This window comes from Lactuca serriola, chromosome 3 (genome assembly GCF_051521515.1).
Source record: "Lactuca serriola cultivar US96UC23 chromosome 3, Lser_US96UC23_V15, whole genome shotgun sequence".
Taxonomy (NCBI): domain Eukaryota; kingdom Viridiplantae; phylum Streptophyta; class Magnoliopsida; order Asterales; family Asteraceae; genus Lactuca; species Lactuca serriola.
Window position 1 is genome coordinate 305,685,278 of NC_136410.1, and position 25,098 is coordinate 305,710,375.

Here is a 25,098-nt window from a genome sequence, read left to right on the forward strand (position 1 = left end):
TAAAGGTTGTTGCAAACTTGGTAATGTTTAAAGGTATTGCTAAAGGTTTATGCATTGTGAAATGTAAAGATAAAGCAATCTCATATCCATTGAACTTACCATAGTTTGATGGATTGGTACATTGTCAACATCATATTTTCAACGATTTTATCATTTATTTATTGCATGTCTCCATGTTTTGGAAATTCTAGTAATTAAAACCACAAAGTTTTAAATAGTATACAAAAACAGTTCAGCATAATTAAATTTTTTGGGTTTTTTATTGAAAAAGTGGTTTGTTTATAAAGTATCATTTCCATACATGTATGAGAAACAATAGGAGTAAGTCGTAAGTATTCATAGATTTTACCAAACAATAAAAATAGTTTTCATACTTATTTTATTTTTTATTTTCTTATTATTTTTTTTATCAAACAATAGAAATAGCTTCCATAACATTTTTCAAACAATAGAGTATGCCCTTTATAGCTTTTATCAAATAATAGAGTAAGATTTCATAGCTTTTATCAAACAATGTAATAAGCTTTCATAGCCTTTTATTAAAACAATAGAAATAAATTTCATAGATTTTATCAAACAATAGAGTAAGCTTTTATAAAAACATTTGGCATGTGTTCCATGTTGGGGAAACTGCAAGTTCTCGCTTGTCCTTTCTTGAGTTGCAAATATATCCACAAGTTGTATTACACACATTAAATATCAACATACTTGGATAATGCTAAAACTAGCATCCCATGTTCAACCTAATCAACGCTCTAGTATGTTGAGTGTCAAAGTATTGCATTCATTAAGGTTATTATCTTGTCATATCACGAATCAAATGCTTTGTATGTTTAATTATGTATACACCCTAAGTATCTATACACCTTCTATCAATTTCATGAATCAATATTCACAATTTATTAATTCCAAGAACAATGATAACACCCTATAATCAATTACCATCCATTGACATTCATGGTTTAATCCAACTATCAAAAATGAATTGTCAATTTTTTTTTTTACTAACATTATCCATATTGTCCATCTCACACGCTAACTGCAATTTTCTTTGATGCCTTAATCATTTACCATTCCAATTTAGGGTTCTTGACCCAAATCAATGAGAAAATAATCATTCATGCTTCAATCTTGTTGTTCTAGTAACAATAACATGTTAAGAATGTTTAATCTATCATTATCTACCATATTTTTCAAACATGCATACCCTTTTCTCTACGTTAGGTTTTATGTGTATATCCTTCAAATTACTCAATTTCCACATACTAAAAACGGATATGTGTTTATTACATTCATCTCCAAGGTTTTGTATATAACTAATTTCTTCTTTAAATGCTTAAATCCATCCTTTCTAGCTTCAATATGTGAATTTTACATCATAATTTATGTTAATATAGCTCCATCTATCGTTAACTAGGTTTGATTCTAACATGCAAAGCTATAATCCAAGACTTGGGTCCTTAGGAGCAGCATAGGCCCAGGCCCACCCTCAAACTTTTAATTTTTAATTTTGGGATAATGACTTGAAAGGGTAACAAACTTTCGACTTTTGTCACATTTAGTCACTAAACTTTTTTTCGTTATCTATTTGCCATTGAACTATTGAAACTGTTCATATTTTACCCTTATGACCGGCTGTTACCGGTCATAAGGGTAAAATGTGAACAGTTTCAATAGTTTAGTGGCAAATAGACAACGAAAAAAAGTTTAGTGACTAAATGTGAACAAAATCGAAAGTTCGTTTCCCTCTAAAAAGTTCAATGACTAAATGTGAACAAACTTCCTAGTGTGTTATGTTTTAGCAAATTATTTATTTTTGTTTAATTGTAGCAACATTTGTTGATGAAAAAATCTATGAAATAAAAAAAAAACAAAATGTAACATCCGGATTTCCAGGTATCATAATTTAAGTATTTTTCTTTTGAGTTAAGAAGAGAGACTCGACGAGTTGACGCCTCAACTCGTCAAGTAAGGTCGCGACTGATGACTTGGATTAATGAATGGACTCGACGAGTCGGTGAGGCGACTCGACGAGTCCGCATTGTTGGTAGAAACCCTAAATCTTTGGGCCCGAGCCATACTTAAAGGCACTTATGACCTTCAATTGCGACTACCTTTCCCATAAGTGAGAACCCTAGCGAGCTTGAGTGTGTAGAGTGAAAGGAAGAGCTATCTTGAGCTTTTTGGTGTGATAGATCTGGACCCTTCTAGGTCCAGAGAGCCGAGAATATGAAGCTTTAGTAGAGTAAACCTTGGGGTTCGAAGTTAGGAAGCATTTATGGGATTTTTATGGTATATATAGTTATTTTCATCTTACACATAGATATGAAGTATTTTATATAAATTACGTGCTATGTGTGCATATTATTTGAATACTTGCTGTCTATGCTGGATGAACAATTTTATACATGTTTTAAAAGATTTAAACGGTATATTTATTTTATATCTACAAATATGTTGCGGATGAAACATGGGTAGATGAAATAGTTGGTGTGTGATGAAATAAAATGATGAGAGATAGGAGATGATAGAAAGGTGATGATAATTAGGTAAATCGATGATGATGAATATGTGATGTAGGATGAAAGGAGACACCATAACCTTAACCGACAATGTGGCGATGTAGTCATCTATCAGAGTATAGATGGCGACCACAGACTATTCTAGACAACTCAGTGGAAACACCAGCAGACCCATAACTTGTAGGTGATGAATTACGAGTTCAGGCAATGTTGTAACTACGTATTCATGCGATGATACTCTAACCCCTTACTATGAATTACGAGTTCAGACGATGTTGTAACTACATATTCATGGGATGTCACAAATTCAGCATGCCAAACTAATGGTCATAATTCACATCAGTGAGAATGGTTCATTTTTTTGTAAAACCAAAATCAGATTGGAAATTTTGATTTTTTATTTTGGAAAATGTCAAACCAGTGGTTTTTTATTTCGGTTTTGGTTTTTTGTTTTTTTTTTAAATATATTTTCAGGGTTCTGTTTTTTTTTTTTTTATTTTTTTATTTTTTTATTTTTTTATTATTTCATAGATTTCTTCATCAACAAATGCTTCTTCAATTTAATAAAAATAAATAATTTGCTAAAACATAATACAAGAGAAAGTTTGTTCATATTTAGTCATTGAACTTTTTAAAGGGAAACGAACTTTCGATTTTGTTCATATTTAGTCACTAAACTTTTTTTCGTTATCTATTTGTCATTGAACTATTGAAACTGTTCACATTTTACCCTTATGACCGGCAACAGCCGGTCATAAGGGTAAAATGTGAACAGTTTCAATAGTTTAATGGCAAATAGATAACGAAAAAAAGTTTAGTGACTAAATGTGACAAAAGTCGAAAGTTCGTTACCCTTTCAAGTCATTATCCCTTTAATTTTTTGCAATTAGAAATTAAAGATTGGGTGCAAGTTATTTAAAAAACAATTGTAGTTCAGTTGGTAGGGAGCTATATCTCTTCCTCATCATGAATTCAACTCCATTGCCTTGCATTTGGTGTGAATTTTTATCGCAATTCATTTCTAAAGTTACATTTTGCTCATAATATTTAGAAGTTAAATTCTTTTAGTAAGTTAGGTTTCAAAATTTACATATTTCACACCTCAAATTTTATAAACTTGCATAATTCTATTTTTAGCTAATTTAATTTAGTTTATAGTTTTTATTTTTTAGATTTATTTTTATTATATGTATAAAAAGATTGTATTTAAGGTTCCATTTTCACTTTTCGAATAGGGTCTTCAAAATCAACGGACCGACCCTATATATATATATATATATATATATATATATATATATATATATATATATATATATATATATATATATATATATATATAAGGAACATCCTAAATTTTTTTTTGGCTCCGCCCCTATGCACGAGAACTTCCAGTTTCACCAAAAACACCATTAAGTTGCAAAGATTTCAAGATATTGCCTTTAATCGACTATTCTTGTTTCCTCCTACTGATTCTCCTCTATTTGTCTAAAAAATTGAGTCTTGAACAAATATTTTTGTACCTTCAAATACATACACAAGTCTATAAGGTTTAAAGATGAAAAATGGCTTGAAATGAGAAAAACATGTAATTAAAAATGATCAACTTTCGACTGCTCTTCATGACTTACATGGAAAGGTAAGGCTTAAAGGAGAAGGGTACTCAACCGCATAGACAACCCCAAACCTATTCCTATTTGTCAACTTTGTTCAGCTTGGCCAAGTGCATGTATGTACATGGTTCTACTCTGCCACGTAAATAAGATATCCTTCAACATTTTCTTCATAACCTCTTCATTTCAACCCCAATCAGGGCCGCCCTAGAAGGTGGGCAAGCTGGGCAACCGCCCTGGACCTCGCCAAATCTCGGGGCCCAAATAGTGATTTTTGAGATGATAAAAAATATATTTTTCCCTAAAATAACTAAAGGTGCTTGTAGTTCGTGTGGTTGAAGCACAAGAATGGTTGTAGTTGGTGTTCCGTGTTCGAACCTTGTACCACTCCTAGAAGGGATCCTTTTTTTATATGTATTTTACTCAAATGTTAAGGCCCCTCTAAAAATGAAACGTGGAGCCACTAAAATGGGTTTATAAAAAAAGTGCACTCTACAAATATATCCTATCAAAACTTTTGATTCAGCAACAAAATTTTCTATCTTGTTATACAAATTCACAAGGAAAGAGCATAAAAAAAGATGAAGGGAATATTATTGGTTTATGTCGACAGCTTTCGAAAGGAGATTAAACTCTGATTCAACAACAAAACGTCATTTTTTTGTGAACCTTTGCGCATGGTTGATTTAATCAAGTAGATTATGCTAGATTTAGGTTTGCTTCTATAAGGTGATTTTTATGAGATTTTTTTGTTTGATTTATCGTATTAACTTTATCTTTTATACGACTAGTATTTAATCGCAACCCGTGATGCGTTGAAGAACTCATTTGGAAAATGGACCACAGTTTATAAAAATAAAGTTTTGATCTAAACAATTATGTAAAGTAAATAATAATTAATAAATTATAATAATAAAAATTATATTAATAAAAATGAAAACTATAAAAACAAAGTTTGCAAGGGACCAAAGACAATTTTAAAATATTGTATTAACTTTTTAAATTTAACAAAATTTTCCGAGGCAGTGAAGGGCCTCAAATTTTATTTTGCCCTGAGCCTCAAATCGTCTTGGACCGGCCTGACTCCAATTGTGACAATTCTTTTTGCATTGGTTCTTAACTGTCTTAACTACATGTAACTTTTTTTGCACTGAAATGGTGAATAAAAATCAGATACATGGAAAATTCCAAATAGCATTTCTCAAGCTTTTCGCTAATCATCCAAATCAAGCATCCATTTTCAAATCTTCGTATCTTTTGCATCTTTGATCCAAATGAACTTTTTTTTAATCTTAATTAAATTTATGTTGGTGTATCCATTTTGTTTATATACCATCCAAAAACATGGTTTCCATGTTTTTTTTCAAGTGTTCATCTCAAGAAACCATAATTCTTCAAATCACCATAAATTTGCCTTTCAAGGACTTTTTAATAACACTCCTTGTATTGGAATATATGGTCATTGATGTAGCCCACTAAACCTTATTTTTCATAGCCATTTATAAGGTGGACTTAAATTCCTTCAATTTCCAATTCATTCAAAAGATTTAAAGTCTTTCTATTTTTTTTTTTAAAACTATTTCAAAGGAAATCACAGTATGGAACATTTGGTTTACTTGTTGTCTGGATCATACTAATGCTTAAAGGAGTGGGCTTGCTAGGAGCACTGTAAACCGCGTGTCAGGGAGCTGGCTGGAAGAGAAACGCTACACCCACAACGAGAAGAGAGAGAAATGATTTAGGTGGATCTTGGGATGTGATTGACTAATTCCTTTTTCTTTTCTTTTTTCTATTTTTTTCCAAAATAAACCTTATTAAATTGACATACTACCATTCCCTACATTTTTTATTGTAGACATAATAAGCTTATTAAATTGACATACTAACATTCCCTATATTTTTTTATGTTAGACATGATAAGCTTACGTGACTTCAAAATATTTAAAAAATCATACATAACAATATGCTAAGAGCATTACTTGTTCGGCCTAATATCTCTTACAAAATAACTTTATTTGATAATAGATACATATCCTTAAATTTAACTAAATTTAACGTTTTAGTTGTTTTCGGTGACTTTAAATGAATCTTTTGACTTTGAAGAGACATCGATTAATTCACAAAGAAAATTCATTTCTCACGAGGCTAAAACGGTTTGATCTAAATCAACATCTTTATAATAACTTCTATTATATACATGCAACGGAATTTATATCATGTGTTAGATTGCAACCCTTTCATAAAATGTCTTGTCTCACTATTAATGGAATTTTTTGACTTTGAGGAGATGCCAACTGATTCGTGAAGAAAAATCATTTTTTTCAAAGGGCTAAAATGGTATGATTTAAAGCAATATCTTTATAATAACTTCTACTGCAAGTAATGAAATTTATACCTAGTTTTCTATTGCGATGCTTTCATTAGTTGGATACTTCAACCATTACAAGAGCATTTCTTTGTGCAGAAAATTTTAATTATTAAATAACTGAAATATATATATATATATATATATATATATATATATATATATATATATATATATATATATATAAATGAAATATATTTTGAATATTTAGTTATTAAATAAAAATATTATGTTTTCCAAGAAATGAACAATTCATTTATCTCAACATAATTAAAAGAATCATTGCAAATTATTATATTAGTATGAGGACCACAAAGACATACTGCCATATAAAGTTTAATATGTACAAACTTTGTAGCTACAAATACAATCAACTTGTATTAAAAGCTAAAATATTTTAAGTATTTATTAAATAAATTACACCTAAAATAAACAAACTTCCATTTACAAAATATAAATAATCGACATTCAATGTCTTAGCTTTTATATTAAAATTTTATAATAAATACTTAATATGACAGGAGTAAAATTTTTTTTTTTGGTAAAATACCTTTCAAGAATTGTTGAAACTATCTCTCACCCAATATGTTACAAGTTCAAGCGTCGTTTGACGTAGATTTATAAAGTTATATTTGTATTTAGCAGATGTATAAATTAGCCATTTATAAAAGAATCTGATCATTAAATTATATTTCTTAATTTCAAAGTAAGATTAAAAAAAAGAATTTAACAAACAAAAAAGGTGTAAAAATTCAGTGTATTTTCTTTTTCTTTATATTCGCATTATATATTTATATGTTGAAAATTATGAACTTAAATTATATATAGTAACTTATTACAAGTACAAGTTCGAACAAGAGTTGACATCAAATATAAAGCAGGCGACTTCGAATTCAGTCCATCTTCCCTATATTTCTTGATAAAATTCCATCTACCAAACAGTCTCTCTCTCTTCTTTCTCGCTCTAGAAACTCTCATTGCTTGTTTTCATCGACAGGATCTATTGATTTCTTTAATGGGGGGCTTTTCTTTTTAGTTTATACAAATAAAATAGAAGAAAACAAATAGTCCTTCTGCCATACCTCATTCATTCCCCACTCGTGTTTATATCATCACACTCCACTATGTGATTAATTTGATCCCATTCTTAGCTCAAGAACAAAGCTGATAATCAGCAAACCCTTTCATCGTTTTCAAGAAACATTTCGTTACCAATCCATCGATAAAGATTCTTTCTTTGTGTTCTTGCTGGGTTTTGTAGGATTTCCGATTTGGGGATTTGGTATAATATCGGTGGGAATGTAAATGGGTTCTCTTAGTCCGGTACTTCCGCTTAAAAGAGACTCTTTACTTAAAATTTCACCAAATAATTCTTCGCATTTGCAAAGACCCAGATCAAGATTTGCGAGGCTTATTGGTTTCAAGAAGATAGATTACTTGCAATGGGTTTCAGCGTTGGCTGTCTTCATCTTCTTCATGTTCTTGGTTCAAATGTTCTTGCCGCTTTCAATGGTGGATAAAGCTGATGGCGATTTCCTGAAACGAGAGGCTGATTCTGATTTCATCAACTTATTGAAACAAATTGGTGATTTGGATTTCGGTGAAGATGTCAAGTTTATGCCCACGAAGCTTATGATGAAATTCCGAAGAGAAGAAATGAACAATGCTTCTTTTGGTGGTTCAAGAACATTAGCCAGATTTCCCAATAGAAAACCCCAACTTGCTTTGGTGAGTATTATTGTCAATGAATTTACAAAATTCCTTCCATTTTCATGTTCAATTTAGTTTCGCTTTTTATTAGTTTCAATCTGTAGGTTTTTGCAGATCTGTTGGTTGATCCACAGCAGATATTAATGGTCACAGTTGCAGCTGCTTTAAGGGCAATTGGCTATGAAATTGAGGTGTTGTTTTAATTCCGTTTGTTTCATCAACATTTATCTTATAAGTTTCTTATATTTTCTGCACAAATTATATTACTTCTGTAGGTTTACTCACTTGAAAACGGACCTGTCCATTCTATTTGGAGAAGTATTGGAGTTCCTGTGAATATTATGGATGCTAACAATAAAACAGACATTACAATTGACTGGTTAAAGTATGTTGCTTTTTATTATATATTACTATATTATAATTACAAAAACTCTCTGAAAAATGTTTTCTAAAACATTTTTTTTTTAATAATCTTTTGTAGCTATGATGGTGTACTTGTGAACTCTCTTGAAGCAAAGGATGTTGTTTCATGGTAAGTGGAGTCTTATTTACTACCAAAAATAAGTTGTTAATTCTTTCATTTAGTCCTATTTCTGAGCAATTTTTATATTTTGTTGCAGCCTTTTGCATGAACCCTTTAAATCTATTCCTCTTATATGGAGTATCCATGAAAAAAGTCTTGCTACTCGTGTGGCAAGTTATGTCTCCAGTGGCAAAGTTGAGATTATTGATGATTGGAAGGCAATTTTTAATCGAGCTACAGTTGTTGTCTTCCCAAACTATGCCCTTCCTGTATGTATATATAATCTAAGGTTTAAAAAAATAGAAAAGCAATGTGCTTTCATTTAAATGGAAGTAGAATATTATAATACACAAATAAATGGAAAGCAATTTTTAACATTTTGATTTTGTGGGTCCCATCCCATTGAATGATGTCATGAGAAGAAAAAATTGTGATTATAGGTGTTTTACATTAATAAAGATGGGAATGGGACCCACATATATATATATATATATATATATATATATATATATATATATATATATATATATATATATATATCCCTAAAGATGTGATTTTTATTTTTCTTATTTTTCAGATGTTTTATGCTGCATTTGATGATGGAAACTACTTTGTCATACCTGGATCTCCTTCCAAAGCTTGCAAAATAGAAGATTCAACAATCATTCATGAAGGAAATCATCTGCGTGTAAATATGATGAATATTGGAGTTGATGATTTTGTTGTTGCTATTGTGGGAAGCGAGTTTCTATATAAAGGAATATGGCTGGAGCATGCTCTTGTTTTAAGAGCTTTATTTCCACTTTTAGCTGAGTTTCAGATTAGTGACAATTTCAGTCCTCGTCTCAAGATCTTAATCTTCACTCATGATTTGACCGGTAATTACAGTTCTGCCATTGAGGTAAAGTTGTTTTTTGTTTCGACTTTCCTTTCGTTGAAGTTTGTTTGATTTTTTTAGCAAGTTGGGTAAATGCAAGAAATAGCAATGTATTTTTATTAATTTATAAAAAAAAAAACACTACATAAAACTTTGAATTCAGTAAAAACCACTATAGTTTGGAATTTGTTTAGTTTAACCACTCGAAGAAATGTTTTTATGATTTTAACCATTAAAATTTTGATTTTTTTCTAGAAAAATCAACTTCAACCAAAAAAATCTTCCGATTGATTTTTACAACTCATCACCAGAAAAAAAAGTGTTTTTTTACTTATTTGTAGTTTGACTATCTTGATTTCGGTCCAAAAGGTGTCTATGATTAGTTGTGATTAAAGGGTAATTTAGGTATTTGAGAAATAGTCAAACAATCTCCTAAAACTAAGTCAGGTCAAATTATTGCATTTATAAAATCTACCTAGTTACATGCAAATGCAAACCGTTGGGTATATTTTTCAAAGTTTAATAATGTCTTAATAAGAAAAAAAAAACTGAATTAGGGCATTAAACTTTGAAAAATCATCAACCACATTATAGCATTATACTTTCGATATTTTTCTTATTATGAAAAATCTATCCAATTTAGACCTTTGCAAGCTGTTAAGTTATTGTCATTTGCCATTGTTTCAAAATTTTGACTGTAAGGGTAGTTTAGACATTTGACAAATGTTTTTTGTTGTAGGAAATTGCTTTAAACCTTAATTACCCAAGAGGTAGTGTGAGTCATGTTGCCATTGATGAAGACATGGGCGTTTTAGGAATAACTGATGTTGTAATATACGGGTCATTCTTTGAAGAACAATCTTTTCCTGATATTCTGACAAGGGCAATGTGTCTTGAGAAACCAATAATTGCCCCTGACTTACCAATAATCAAGAAATATGTAAGTCAACCTATCTCTATTACAAATTATCCTTTGACTTTTTTCAGTCAAACTTCTCTTTGGGTGAAATTTATATGATCTTGTATTCTTTTTTTGTTTAAACCACTAATTGTATTTCTTAAATCCAATTACTGTTTTTTCCACAAAAACTTCAATAAGTTCTGATTCATATCGTTTTCGAAATCGAAAATAGTTTGTTTGACTTTGTAAGTCAATGTATGACAAACTAATGTCAAACTTCTATAGACTCATATCATTATTTTTGAAGTAGAAAAAAGTCTGTTTGACTTCAAAAGTCAAAGGATACAAACTAATAATTTCATAACACATTTCAGGTTAATCACGGGGTAAATGGGCTTCTTTTTCCAAAGGAAAACATAAAGGCGTTAACACAAATAACATTACAAGTGGTTTCCAAAGGAAAACTATCATCTCTAGCTAGCAATATTGCATCAACCGGAGAAGACACTGCCAAAAACATGATGGCTTTGGATTCCATTGAAGGGTATGCTTCATTGATAGAAAACATCCTTCACCTTCCCTCGGAAGTTGCATCTCCAAGGGCAATATCGGAAATTCCCTCCGATATCAAAACAAAGTGGCAATGGCATCTTTTTGAAGCTATTGAAGATCGTGAATACGTAAATAGAACTTTGAGGATTCATCATTTGTTAGACAAAGTCGAAGGTCAACGGAACCGTGCTCCAAGGGCAATTTCGGAAATTCCAACAAATGATTCCTTTATATACGATTTATGGGAAGAAGAAAAAAGAGACCAGATAATGAAAGCTAGAAGGGCAAGAGAAGACGATGAGGTAACGGGATGAAAATTGAAAAAAATCTCTTTTTCCTTATTTTGATTGATGTGAATTTACTTATTTGGCCTTTGTTATGTAGGTGAGAGATAGAAGTGAGCAACCAAGGGGGACATGGGAGGAAGTGTACAAAAATGCGAAAAAAGCTGATAGAAATAAGAATGATTTGCATGAGAGGGATGATGGGGAGCTTGAAAGAACAGGTCAACCGTTGTGCATCTATGAACCTTACTCTGGTCAAGGATCTTGGTCTTTTCTCCACACTAATTCTCTTTATCGGGGGATTCGACTCGTAAGTTTTTTGACTTTTTCATTATGCATCTATGAAAACCCTTTTGACTTTTTTGTCGAGGTGTTTTTCATCAAATTTTTTTGGTCAAGTACAAAAGACCAAGATTTTCATTTCTGAACTCATATTAGTGTCAAATTTACCTTTTATCAAACCTTTTGAACTGTTGGTCAAAGTTTGACTTTCTCGGTGTAATGTTTTCAAGGTTAGTTCTGAATTTCACTTGTATGATTATGTCTTTAAGGTGTGTTTTTAGGTCATTTTGGCACAACCCCTTTTGATTAATTGGACAAACATGGATTTTTACTGTGTTTATTAGTGTTGAAAATTTTCTTTGACGTTTTGGAGTCAAACTTTGACTTTTTGGTCAATTCTTGATTTTTAGTACAAAAAACAAGATTGCCACTTTTGAAACACCCTTTATTCATAAACGAACCAGGATCATGTAATTTTAACCTTACATTCATTGGAGTCAAACTTTGACTTTTGGTACAAAAAATCAAGACAACAAAACCATGATGAAGTAAGTAAATGCATTTATGATTTATGAATTGATAATGATGGTAAATGTTGTAGTCAACAAAAAGTGGAAGACCAAGAAGAGATGACATTGATGCAGCTTCTCGTCTCCCTCTTCTAAACACAGCTTACTACCGTGACACATTTGGTGATTTTGGAGCTTTTCTTGCCATTGCTAATCGAATAGACCACATTCATAAAAACGCTTGGATCGGTTTCTCTTCATGGAGATCTACCCCTAAAAAGGCAACTTCACATCACCTTTCTTATTCTAAAAAACTACAACAACATACTTTCCACTTCCAATTTTTTACACCTTAAGAAAGCATTGCATTTGAAAATCTTCCCGTTATTAATTATAGCAATCAAAATTGCTTTGTATTTGGGAAGAAATGAAAGTATGTTGCTATTTCTTGCATCCTACCCTACCCTAAAAAAGTAAAAACAATGTCGTTGATATAGGAATCTTTATCGAAGAATGCCGAAATTGCTTTACTAGAAGATATTGAAGCTCAAAAACACGGTGATGCGCTTTATTTTTGGGTTCGTATGGATAAAGATCCAAGAAACCCGACCCAACAAGATTTTTGGTCATTTTGCGATGCTATAAATGCCGGTAATTGCAAGTAAGTTGCAAAAAAGAAAAAAAAAATCCAGCCATTTTGGGCCAAATCCAAGTTTTGATTTAGTCTTGTGTTTTGATTTGTACAAGGTTTGCGTATTCGGAAGCTTTCAAGAAAATGTACGGGATAAAAAGTAACTTGACAATTTTACCCCCGATGCCCGCAGATGGAGGAGACACGTGGTCTGTGATGAATAGTTGGGCCATGCCAACAAAATCTTTCCTTGAGTTTGTCATGTTCTCAAGGTTTGTAGATTGTTTTTGATTAGTGAATTTGAATTTATATAAAGTTAGGGGAAGGAATTTTAATTTTTTAGTTGTTAATTTGCAGGATGTTTGTAGATGCTATAGATGAACAAATGTATGATGAACATCATGGAAGTGGTTTGTGCTATCTAAGTTTGAATAAGGTAAATTATTTTACTATTATCGTCATATTTGGTTGTGTCAAATTACATGAATTATTTATAAAATTTTGAAGGACAAGCATTGCTACACACGGGTCCTCGAGGTTCTTGTTAACATTTGGGCATACCATAGCGCAAGAAGAATGGTGTACATAGATCCCAACACCGGAAAAACACAAGAACAACATCATTTCCAGAAACGCGCGGGAAAAATGTGGGTGAAATGGTTCGATTACAGCACCTTGAAAGCCATGGATGAAGATCTGGCGGAGGAGGCCGATTCCGACCACCCTACAAGGCGGTGGTTATGGCCTTCCACCGGCGAGGTGTTCTGGCAAGGAGTGTATGAGAAAGAAAGGATGCAATGGAGGAAAGAGAAAGAAACAAAGAAACAAAAGACGCGGGCAAAGATTCAGAGGATTAAGAACCGGACTCACCAGAAAGTGATCGGAAAGTATGTGAAACCGCCGCCGGAAAACTCTACGGTGGCGGCGGTAGTGAGGGGTTTCAGGTAGCGGAAGTCGTTCTTGATAGGTTTTTCTTAACGGTGTAGGTGTAGTGGGATTGGTTCAATTCTTTGTGATAATCTTTTGTTTTTTGTTTTTTTTTTCAATTATTTTTTGGGGAAGGTGAGATGGATAGGGTTTTTTTAGAAGTGTTTTTTTATATGTAAATTGCATTTTTTAATGATATGATGATGATAATGCTAATGCTAATTTGACCAAATGTTTCCATATGGTGAGTGATTTTTAGGGATGAACATATGGACCGGGAAACCGGCCGGAACCGGTAAAACCGGCAAAAAATGGAACCGTATGATGCTATTTTTCGAGGACCGGTTCCAACATTTGAAGACACGGTAGGAACCGGTAGAACCGCCGAGCCGGTTCGGTTCTTGATTTTGGCCGAAACCAGTTCCCGGGTCGGGTCCGGTTCGGGCCTTTTGCTCATCCCTACTATTCGACAATGACTTTAATTTTGGTATTGAGTATAGCTAATTTTTATGATTTTGGTATTTATTTGAGATTTATGTAATGTTTTTTTATCTCTATGTTTGCTTTATGGTTAGAATTGATGTTTATAATTTTGGTCTCAAAACTATATATTGAAATTTGAACCGAGGTCTCGTTTGATAGTTGCTAACAACAATGGTAATCTGATTTTTAGCATAAGATTAAACAAACACCAAACATATTAAAGCATAATCTGATTTATAGCATAAGATCAAACTAACATCAAACAATCATGTAGCAACACTCAAATCATATTTTATAACAAGTAAATCGAAAAGAAGATAATCAGATTTAAAAAAAAAAATTGATTTTGAAAAAAACAATGGTAATACTTCAGATGGTTGATTTTAAATCAAATGGGGAAAATGAGAAGGAGAAGGAGAAGAAAAGTGTTACCTAAAAATTTGATAGGGGAAATCCGGTTTTGGTCATCGGTGGAAGGAAGAGGATGTCAATCGGCGAGGGGCAGAAAACGGGGATGGAGGGACAGGAGAGCAAACATATTCTAAAAAATAATTTTAAAATGCAAAATAAATGGAAAAATCTAAAAATTCTTTTTTAAAATATTATTTTCGGAACTTGAATTAAATAAAAAAAAATTGCATTTTTTTTGAAAAATACGTGAAATATTCTAATAGAATATTACACTGTATATATTCTAAAAAATAATTTTAAAATGCAAAGTAAATGGAAAAATCCAAAAATTCTTTTTTTAAATATTATTTTCGGAACTTGAATTAACTAAATAAAAAAATACGTCTCACAGTCTCACAAAATTAGGTCGTCTCACATGAACCTAACCCTATATATATATATATATATATATATATATATATATATATATATATATATGGTTAGGTTATTTTGTTTTCACTATCTATTGTGTGCATGTATGACTGATTCTGGACCAATCATTTTAGTTATTTTAAGAAAGTAATTAATGCATATTACATATTGAAGATATAATGAGTATTAATTACATCTTCAGCATTTAATATGCATTAATTAGTTTTTAAAATAACTAAAATGATTGGTCCAGAATCAGTCATACATGCACACAATAGATAGTGAAAACAAAATAACCTAACCCTATATAGAGTTAGGTTCATGCACACAATAGATAGTGAAAATATTTGAACCTAACATTTGAATCAGTCATGCACACAATAGTTAGGTTCTAACCCTATATAGAATCAGTCATACATGCACACAATAGATAGTGAAAACATTTGAACCTAACTTTATATATATATATATATATATATATATATATATATATATATATATATATATATATATATATATATATATCCCCTATCTTAATAAAAGAAACCTTTTAATCCTATGTGACATCTTCTCTCAGCCCAGTATTTTACAAAGTTGATTACCTATTTTGCCCTTCTCCTTTTAGTTATCCCATAATCGCTTTTAATGACACATTGAAATTGAACTACAAATCATCTATCAGTCAACGATAATCTCTCCCCCAATTTCGCCTTCTATTTTTTGGAAACCAAATCACCCTCTATCTTTCCAGCTCTCTGTAAGAAACCCTACATCAACACGGTTTATATAAGTCTATCACCACCATTGCATTGATGGTTCTTCCTCTATATCGATCGATGGCTCTTCTTAGATGATGAAGAATCCTACATGTGTAAGGCCTAATTTCTAGGGTTTTCTTTGATTTTGTTAAGGTTTGCTTTTTTGTATTTATACTTTGACTCCCATTGCTAAACCAATTAATTTATTAGGTATTTTTTTTGTTGTTCGACTTCTTTCATGGATTTTCTTCAGGTCGGAATTTGATTGTGTGTTCTTGTGAATTATGAAGCTGTTAAAAGTAGTGTTCTATGTCGATTAACAAGGGTAAAGTTTTGATTTTGGTTTTATCTGGTGTTATAGTGGTTAAAGGAGATACAACCATTGTTGCCTTTTTCTTTTAGTAGAAAAGGCCAAAGTTAAAATGATTTTATGGATGTATGTTATTGTTTTGACCATAAAACATGGCAGGAAAGTATGGCTGTGGCAGGGGAGGGGAGGGGTATATTGGTCATTGCAAAGTAGAGAGTGAATTATGTGCATATGATTATATATTTGTGTGTGGCAATGGCAAAAATGTTTTGAACAATTTGATTTGTCAATCCGATTGGGATGTTAATATAAAAATAGGTGGAATTCGGGAGTACTGTGAATGTGGTATTTTGTTTCTAAGGTTTTATAATTATACATGCATAAACATTTTTCATTTTGCTTTTAAGTATTGAATATTTCTTCTTTTCATGGAGCAGGGATACTTTTACATTAAGTTCTATCAAGCAGCAAGCCTCTAGATGTGAAGCTAAAGTTATAAACATGAACCTCACTTCGAAGAGAAATTAGAAGGTACCCTTATCAATTTGTTGTTAGGGTATTCATGCCATAAAATTGTTCTACATGATTACAATAAAAAGTTAACCTCCATATATAATAAGGATTATACATTTTCTTCTTTCGATTAACCACATTTGTCTGAAGGGTCTTTGCATGCCGGTACCAAAACTGATGCCTTACCACTTGGCTATACTCCATGCGGCCTGTTTTGGACGGTAGAACGGGGAGAGGGGGAAGGGGGAAGCAGGGATCGAAGAACGAGTCGAGCCGTGCAAGGACGTGTTGGTTGATCATATATTTCATTAGAGTTCTATTATTCAGAGTATCCTTTCGTATTTGATCCCTTTGAATTCCATATTCTCTTTATAAAAGAGAGAGAGAGCCTTGTCTTGAGAGTGAAAAGAAAAGGCAAGCGATAGAAAGGATAGTCCCTTGCGCGTTCGTGAGAACTACCCGAATATGGTGAGATCATTAGTGAAAGAAGGACCAACGACGATCCTATCCTAAATGAGAAGCATTTAAGATACATGTATAATGAATGCCTCTTATAAAACATAATTTCTAAAATTTAAATTTTACAGCATGCAAAATCATGGTGTGTACATGTTGAATGGATCAAATGTAAAAGTTGAGATGTATTTGTTTGTAAAGATTAACCTGTATCGGTTCTAAAGTATGGATATGTTTAAAAACACAATGAAGGTGCAATCATTATGAGAAGGTTTATGATCATTTCCAACTTTAAATCCAATAGTTCTTATTCCCCAACTTCCCCCCGTTTACAGATTTTTCTATTATACTTTTAGGAAATTTGGTCTTAGTTTAAGGTATCATTAATAAAGAATTTGGTCTTAGTTTAAGGTATCATTAATAAAGAATTTGGTCTTAGTTTAAGGTATCATTAATAAAGGTTGTTTATAGAAATTAGGAGATTTTTTTGTGATGGTGGTTGTTCTTATTTGTTTTCTGTATTACCTACACTACATATTTATGTGTGTATTCTATCACGAATTGAGGTCAAGAATGTTATTAGGTTTCAAGAATGTTATTAGGTTGTAAAAGAAAAAATCATATTAGTGATGATTATTTTATTAGCGTGTTTGTTTTGTGATCATATGTGTTTCAATTTCAAAAAAAGAAAGACTAAAATAAAATTATTATTTAATGTTATCAAAGAAAAACTATGAACTTTATTTTTTAAATTATATATAAAGAAAAAATAATTTGAAGTTTAATAAAAACTGCACAAAGTTGAACAACAACATCAACAACAACAATTATGAAAAAAAATTAGAAGTAAATCAAACAAACTTAAGTTGGTTGTTTGTTATAGCATTATTCAAGGAACAGACATATGATTGTTAATAATTGTAAAACAAATAATTTTTTTAAAAAAGTTATTTTTTAACGATGTATAATATACTCTATTTTTATATATTTTATTGAAATAATTGCATTATAAACAACCTTCTATATATAATATTATAATAATTATTAAATATAATTGTTGTTTTAATATTATTTTAAACTATTGTTATGGATAAATCAACTTAAGAATGACTTATTTTACTATCTTTTAATTTCAGACAAAACTTATATCTTTGTAAATTAATAATTTTCTTTTGCAAATCTTTGATTGGTGATTACGATTTAAAATTATCAATAGTGTTTAATTATCAATATTATTTTTTTTACCCGTAGTTACCACGGGTTGTAACCTAGTATATATATATATATATATATATATATATATATATATATATATATATATATATAAAACCCTTTTTTTCTCCTTTCGCCTAAACCAAAATTATAGGGTTCGTTACACGCCACGTATCCTAGATTTGAACGACGCGGTGCTTTTTCTTCTCCAAGGTACCATATCGGTTTCGTTTTATCACATACCTGTCATTCTTGTTCACCAATGATTAACTTACCGTCGTAGGAATGAAGAGGCAATAAAAACTTTATCCTCTTTTAAAAACCACAATTAGACACTGTCTTTCCGTTCATCCACCGACTGTCTTCTTTCGATCGCAACTTCGACTTTCTAGAACATCTCTGTCTTTCTCACAACCAAAAAGAAGTCTAACCAAATCATTTAGAGAAAGAAAGAACAACTGATTTGGCGGCAATATATGATTCATCTTCCTGGATTCGTTAACACAGGTTAGAATTCATTTAATTTTGATTTCAATTTTTGTTTTAACTATAACTTTGAAGTATCTTTTATATAATTGAGCCACTTATTCATTTGTATTGATTCAACCTTGTTTATTTTAAAATTTGGAAATCGAATTATTCAATTTTCTATTCTATATATGTTCAATTGAGTCATGAAAAGGGTTGAACAAGAATTGTGATCATTATATATATATATATATTTGTAGAAATATGCGTATATGGAAATTTCTATGGAATCCTAATCTGAATTGACATCAAAACTAAACAAGTTTTCTCCATGGTTCATTTAGCTATGCCATCTTTGACAATGCATATCAGTTGGGCTATGGAAGCCAAGTATTTGATGAAATGTCTAGGAGACCGTCTTTATTCCATTGTCTCTACTTATTACATTTGCTAATAACATTTTACCCGAAAATTAAAAATTGGCAGTTTGGATTAATAAAATCTTTTGGATGCTGATTGTTAGAATTGTTAAAATTGTTCTTTGGTTCATGGCTTTCATAATAAAAAATACAGGGCAGAGTAGTTACAACTTCCTTTTCTTTTACGTGTATGAAACTAAATAAAAGTTGATGCATATTAATAGTATATGGAATGCTTTTTCAACATAGTATTAACGAACATAGACTTGGGTTTGTTGGTTTTTAAATTTTGTTTTGTTTGATTCCTAAAAGTTTTTTTTTTTTTTTTTTTTTTTATACTTTATGCAATATTATTGTAAGGGATTTTACCTTTAATCCATGGAATAGGTACCATTAAAGACACTCTTCTACTAATTGAATTAAATTTGAATAAAAAAACATAATTGAAATCCTTACCTATGCAATTGTATTGTTACCATTATCTAATATGAATAACTATCCCACCAGTGTAGCATAATTAATAGAATAACTATTTAATTACAAGTATGGTATTCTTTATTTCCATTCCTGGAATTCACCATATAATTACAGCAAAGAGGAAAAGTTTTAAAATTTTATGCCCATAAAAGTCATCCACATGAACGTCAAATATACCAAAACATCCATTTGTCAATAGTAAATATTTGATCCCTTTCAAACAATCAACAAAAATCCGTTTATATTTTAATCTCCACAAACAACCATCAACATCCGTATCACCATAAACCACCTGATGTTTAGAAAATATTAAATGAAAAAAAACAAAAGCACAACATACTATGCTATAATTTTATATGTTTTCCCAAGTCATCAGTTATGTTTTAATCCCTGTCAAACAATCAACAACACTGTATTGCCATAAACCACCTGCTTTTCAGCAGATTAAAAAAAATTCAAAATTGATTTTGAAGTATTGAACTATTAATATCCAAACTTCAATAGACTATCTGATTTTCGAGTACAATGTCCTAAACCCTAATAACAAAATTATGAAAATCCCAGGCAATAAGATGGAGTGGTGATTGGTGGAAGACAGTTAAGCAAAATTAGTGTCATGAAAAGAAAAATAACAAGTAGGTAATTTCATTTCTAGATAAGCATCTCTCTTGTAAATGAGATAGCTAGGTGAATGCAGTGACAAGTTCATAATTTACTGTTGATGGCTGATCAAATACATAGGCTATCAGTATAACACCAATTAATTCAGTTGGAGCATGTTACATTTTTTCTTTGTTATGTTTGTTATTTCCAGGGTGTTCAACTGTCACAAAGTTCCAGAAGTGCTATGAACACAGTCAACATGATTATCTGTGGAGTCACTTCATAATATGCACATAATCTGTTGTGTAAATGCTCAAGTAACTTCTAAAAGATTCTGGCGATGATAACCATCTGATGAGTTTAGTTTTGGAATTAAAAGAAATAAAAGTTTACTGAGTTTAGAGATATAATTGATAAATTATTACCAAATGTTGACTATTGTTCATTGTCTAATGAAATATGAGGTATATGTGCATGTTGTAGTGATAAAAATGACTAACAGCTAAGCTATAGGGCATAAATAGCAATGTACTTTTTAATTTTTTTTTATCTATGCGTGACTGCCATACAAGGTCCATGGAAGAAATAACCATGTACTTTAGGTGTAAGTTATTATGACTAGAGGATTGAAGTTCCATTTTTATTAAGTTGCATTGTTAATAAATGTGCAATATTTTGACAGCCTCCCAACTATAGGTCTGTCGATTTTGATAACAAATAAAGATGCTCATGCTACTATTTGTGAAGTTGATCATATATGCACGCACATGTTACATCTTCTTTCAAATGCTGTAGGCTTTATGTGAATTGTGTTTCCCCTTTTTAGTTCTTATCTTATATTCAGTGAACCAGTTATGATATTGGTGCCGGAACCCCGCCAGAATCCGCCACATCCCTATCTATGGTCCCCGGTGAGATAATCTTTTGTTTGATCAATTACTTCTTACACAATCAAATTTGCTATCACTAACACTTTCAATATGTACATACGAAGTCATGGTGTTTTTATTATGCTTTTTGTTCTTATTGGTATGAACTATGAAGGTACAAGAAGATGATGATCCGTGTTAATATCATGTAAAATATTACATGTATGATAGAATAAGAAGAATATTAGGGATGGTTGTTTGTTGGGCATGAAAGAAGAAGGTGTTGGATGTATAGCTATTGTTTGTGGTTATGGTGGGGCAGCACTAGATGCTAACACCTTCTTGACAGCAAGGGATGTAAGCAAGTTGATGTGCATCTAGAACCATCAATAGATGACAAGTAACATAAAAATTATGATGCTAATGCATGTGGACTCAATTTTTTTCTAAAGGTTATATTAAACACCAAGCGGGTCAACTACTACTTTTTATATGTAAATCATAGTGGGCAAGGCGTTAAGATACCAAATATTGTTGTGTTTGGGCAAGTATGTCACATACCCTCCCCTGGCTAACTCCTAATTGAAACCACCAGGTCTTGAATACCGAACCACCCATATGGAGACGCAAGTTTATTATTATATATGTTTAATCGTTAGTGTTGTTTGCAATTTGCATATGGATGAACTCATTTTTTTAATTTCAAGGCATCACTTAGCATTGTACTTTAACTTTTTAACATATGCAAATTACCCACCACAAATCGTTTGAAAAATCCACCCATCGATCCATGGGTCGTGCTGAGCACGGGCCTCAAAACTTTTCTAGTATATATATATAAAAGTTGCTTATATAAGCAATTTGTAAAATTGCAAACACACACGGGCATAATTGGAACTTAGTCTACACTTGAATACATGTTTGATTTACAACCCAGTTTTGGTTACAAGCTCGGCCTAGATCAGAGATAATGGGTATGTTTGTAAAAGTAATTGTGAGTTAAAAGTTAGAGCTTTTATCGGTGTAGAAGTGCCCGACAAAATAACTCAACATTACCTTGTAAGATTGTTTTAAATTGTTTTTGCTTTGCGATAAACTTTTTCTAAAGTCTTCAAATAGCCATTGTATAGTTTATGTCTTTATGAATTATACTTAGTAGGGAACTAAACACACTAATGGTTCGAAATAAGACCATGCGTTATGAAGAAAAGGGAAGAAAGAATTGTTTATCTATAATCAAAGAAAACTATAAATGAAGAAGAATGGGATTTCACTTTCCTTCCTACTGGACTATCAACTTTAGATAGTCATCTTCCTCCCCGTCTTCTTCATTTTCACTCGTTTTCTATTCCACAATGTCTTAGTTGGGTCATATGATGTTAGCTTTAGACATAGGGTCTTATCACATTGCTTTATTTCATTTGATTATTCATGCTTATGTCATTCTCATCTTCATTCTCCGCTTACTACAATCCTTTCCCAAGCATTTGGTAATTCTTGTTGCCTTTACACTCATCACTTGCTTTCCACCAAGCCAATACAATCTGACTCTCTATGCTTCTCGACTTTACCGATCTACTATAATAAATGAAGTTTTTTTTGACACATGTCCTCTTCTCATTCATTTGGACACATGACATTTTCTAGAATTTTTAAAATTTCTATTTTCCACTTGTCATTTTATTGTATTTTTTATTTTATTAAATTAAAATTCCACATTTAATTTGTAAGGTAATATATATGTAAAGTATATATTAGAAAAAGTTTATATATGTAATGTATTCAATACATTAAAGTCTCACTAATTTTAATAATTCAATTTTTTCTCATTTTTCTTATAAATTCAAACTTTTCAAATTATTAAAATTTTATATTTATTTTTTTTAATTAAACCCATATAATACATGGGTCTTATACCTAGTCAGAAAATAGATCTACTATAATAGAGAACGATCTATCTAATTTTATTTAATTTTTGGTGAACATGATCTAATCTCTTTGATCTCTTAATACAGCAGGTCTTATGTTGGTTAATCTAAATAAAAGATAAATAGGAGGAGCCTCATACTTATTTTAGTGAAGATCGCAACATAATAATGGATAAGTTTGAAGAAAGAAGTACAAAGGTTCTTATAGATACGCACTCAAATCCCTAATGAGAAACAATATGCTTTATGAGTTAGCAGACTATTTAGGTAAGAAGATGTTAATAAAGATTCAAATTAATACATAAAAACTAAAACTTTTTTAAAACTATTTTAAATAGTGTTTGCATAAAAACTCTGTTTTTGATGATCTTTATATTCATGAAGTTATGAGAACATACTCTATCCAATTTGATCTTCCATTATCCCCAAGTATACTGTAACGCCCGTAGATCCGGGCTAGTCAATTTAGATATAATAGGGGTCGAAAACAACTTTTCGACAAAAGATTATTTAGAATAAATAATCTTAACCAAGTTGTAGAATATGTTACAAGGTTTCCGTACATATAAAGACCGCCGAAATCCGAGTTATAATGAAGAAGTTATGACTCGTCGAAGTTTCGCGACGGAACCGACACGATACCGGGAAACGTAAATAGTGAACTTACGATAGAGCAAGATTTAGCCTTAGCGATCTACAAGAAAGTCGTAGAATACGTTAAACCGAGAGCAACCATAAAAAGAACGCTCAAATCTGACTTCGTATGAGAAAGTTATGATTTTTCGAAGTTTCGGATTAACAGTGTACAACCCGAAATTCGAATAATAGATCGAGCGGTTTTTAGCCGACACGACCTAAATGAGAATCGAAGATCTCGTTAAGAGTAGTGTAACGAGAAAAAGATGGGCGAAAACGGATGTCGGATGAAGAAGTTATGAGAATTTAACGGACCAATCCTGTCCCGGCCTGTTAATAATGTAACTTTTAAAATAAAGGAAAAATTAGCCAACGGAGTCTAAACGAAAGTTGTAGAGTATGTTCCCGCCTTCGCGTGGATATAAAGAACGTCAAAAACGGAGCTCGTATACAAAAGATACGAATTTTTAAAGTTTTTAGTCGAAATTGCGAAGTGTGATAAGAACCTGATGATGTGGCAGCATCTGGGCCATCCGATGTTGGTTCAGGAGTCGCTTCGGATCACACCACATTGCCCTCGCATACGCCCCGCGTAGCTTCGGTGTGATCCATCCGATGGTGCGAGACAGCTGGCTTCGGCTGGCATTCTTATCCGAGGATTACGCGCCGCGTAGCCAAGGATTACGCCCAGCGTAGTCCGAGGCCTCGCAGGCTATAAAAGGGGGCAAGGGTCTCCGGATATTTCACACATTTTCACTTCTCTCTCTAAATACTTTCTCTCTCTAACCCATTCTAACTCCCCTAAACCCTAGGAAAAACCCCTAGCACCCTAAGGAAGCCCCGAGGCTCCCGGAGTCCCGAGAAAAAGGGTCTTTCGGTTTCGAAAACGCTGCTCCGAGCAAAGCCCGGTTTTCTTTAAAATCCGCTGTAAGTGAGCTACGCTTACGCAATTTTTAATATAGCTTTCAAATAATTATAGTAATGATATTAGGTCATTAAAATAATTATTTGGGCTATTATTATGAGTAAATAATTATCGTTTAATGCTTATATAATAGTAATAATAGTCAGACTATTAATTTATCGCGGTTATCGTTAGACTAAACCCTAGTGGTATTGATACTAGGTTTTATCGAAGGAAAATTGTTTTGAGAGTATCGAAGTGCTGTACGAGTACCGAGTCACCACCTTTCAGGTGAGTGCATAGTTACTTTCATCTTACACATAGATATGAAGTATTTTATACAAACTACGTGCTATGTGTGCATATTATCTGAATACTTGCTGTCTATGCTGGATGAACATTTTATAAATATTTTAAATGATTTAAACTGTATACGTACTTTATATATACGAATATGTTAGGTATGACATGAGTAGATGAATGATGAGAGATAAAAGATGATGTGAGTAAACATTGGCAGCTATAGACTTAGACATCGGCAGCTATG

At 31.6% G+C, this 25,098-nt stretch overlaps 1 protein-coding gene and 2 long non-coding RNA genes across 5 annotated transcripts; all 3 read left to right on the forward strand.

The window, feature by feature from the left end:
- Nucleotides 1–7,383: 7,383 nt before the first annotated feature.
- Nucleotides 7,384–13,925, forward strand: LOC145094142 (uncharacterized). Of its 2 annotated transcripts, none has more exons than XM_079032429.1 (14): nt 7,384–8,225; nt 8,312–8,398; nt 8,483–8,592; nt 8,689–8,739; nt 8,828–8,999; nt 9,308–9,631; nt 10,347–10,547; nt 10,883–11,362; nt 11,445–11,654; nt 12,228–12,416; nt 12,633–12,796; nt 12,883–13,038; nt 13,124–13,202; nt 13,274–13,925. In XM_079032429.1, the coding sequence occupies exons 1-14, from the start codon at nt 7,803–7,805 to the stop codon at nt 13,712–13,714; spliced, it is 3,087 nt and encodes a 1,028-aa protein (XP_078888555.1). In that variant the 5' UTR covers nt 7,384–7,802; the 3' UTR covers nt 13,715–13,925. The 2 variants fall into 2 exon arrangements, with proteins under 2 accessions (XP_078888555.1, XP_078888556.1); XM_079032430.1 differs by having other exon boundaries at nt 8,088–8,225; nt 8,322–8,398.
- Nucleotides 13,926–15,666: 1,741 nt separating this feature from the next.
- On the forward strand, nt 15,667–17,384 carry LOC145094143 (uncharacterized). The gene is made up of 3 exons (XR_013703220.1): nt 15,667–15,869; nt 16,504–16,597; nt 16,730–17,384. It is a non-coding gene; the product is annotated as an uncharacterized LOC145094143 (long non-coding RNA).
- A 1,012-nt stretch (nt 17,385–18,396) lies between these two features.
- Nucleotides 18,397–21,754, forward strand: LOC145094144 (uncharacterized). 2 transcript variants are annotated; one of them, XR_013703222.1, is made up of 2 exons: nt 18,397–18,754; nt 20,176–21,754. It is a non-coding gene; the product is annotated as an uncharacterized LOC145094144 (long non-coding RNA). The 2 variants fall into 2 exon arrangements; XR_013703221.1 differs by having other exon boundaries at nt 20,426–21,754.
- The last annotated feature ends 3,344 nt before the right edge of the window (nt 21,755–25,098 follow it).

What these genes read in the sequence shown, in the direction of transcription:
- LOC145094142 (XM_079032429.1), top strand. Translation starts at nt 7,803, where the DNA reads ATGGGTTCTCTTAGTCCGGTACTTCCGCTTAAAAGAGACTCTTTACTT. An exon ending in ATTACAGTTCTGCCATTGAG is followed by an intron (nt 9,632 to 10,346) that starts GTAAAGTTGTTT and finishes TTTTTGTTGTAG; the next exon opens with GAAATTGCTTTAAACCTTAA. An exon ending in TTTATCGGGGGATTCGACTC is followed by an intron (nt 11,655 to 12,227) that starts GTAAGTTTTTTG and finishes TAAATGTTGTAG; the next exon opens with TCAACAAAAAGTGGAAGACC.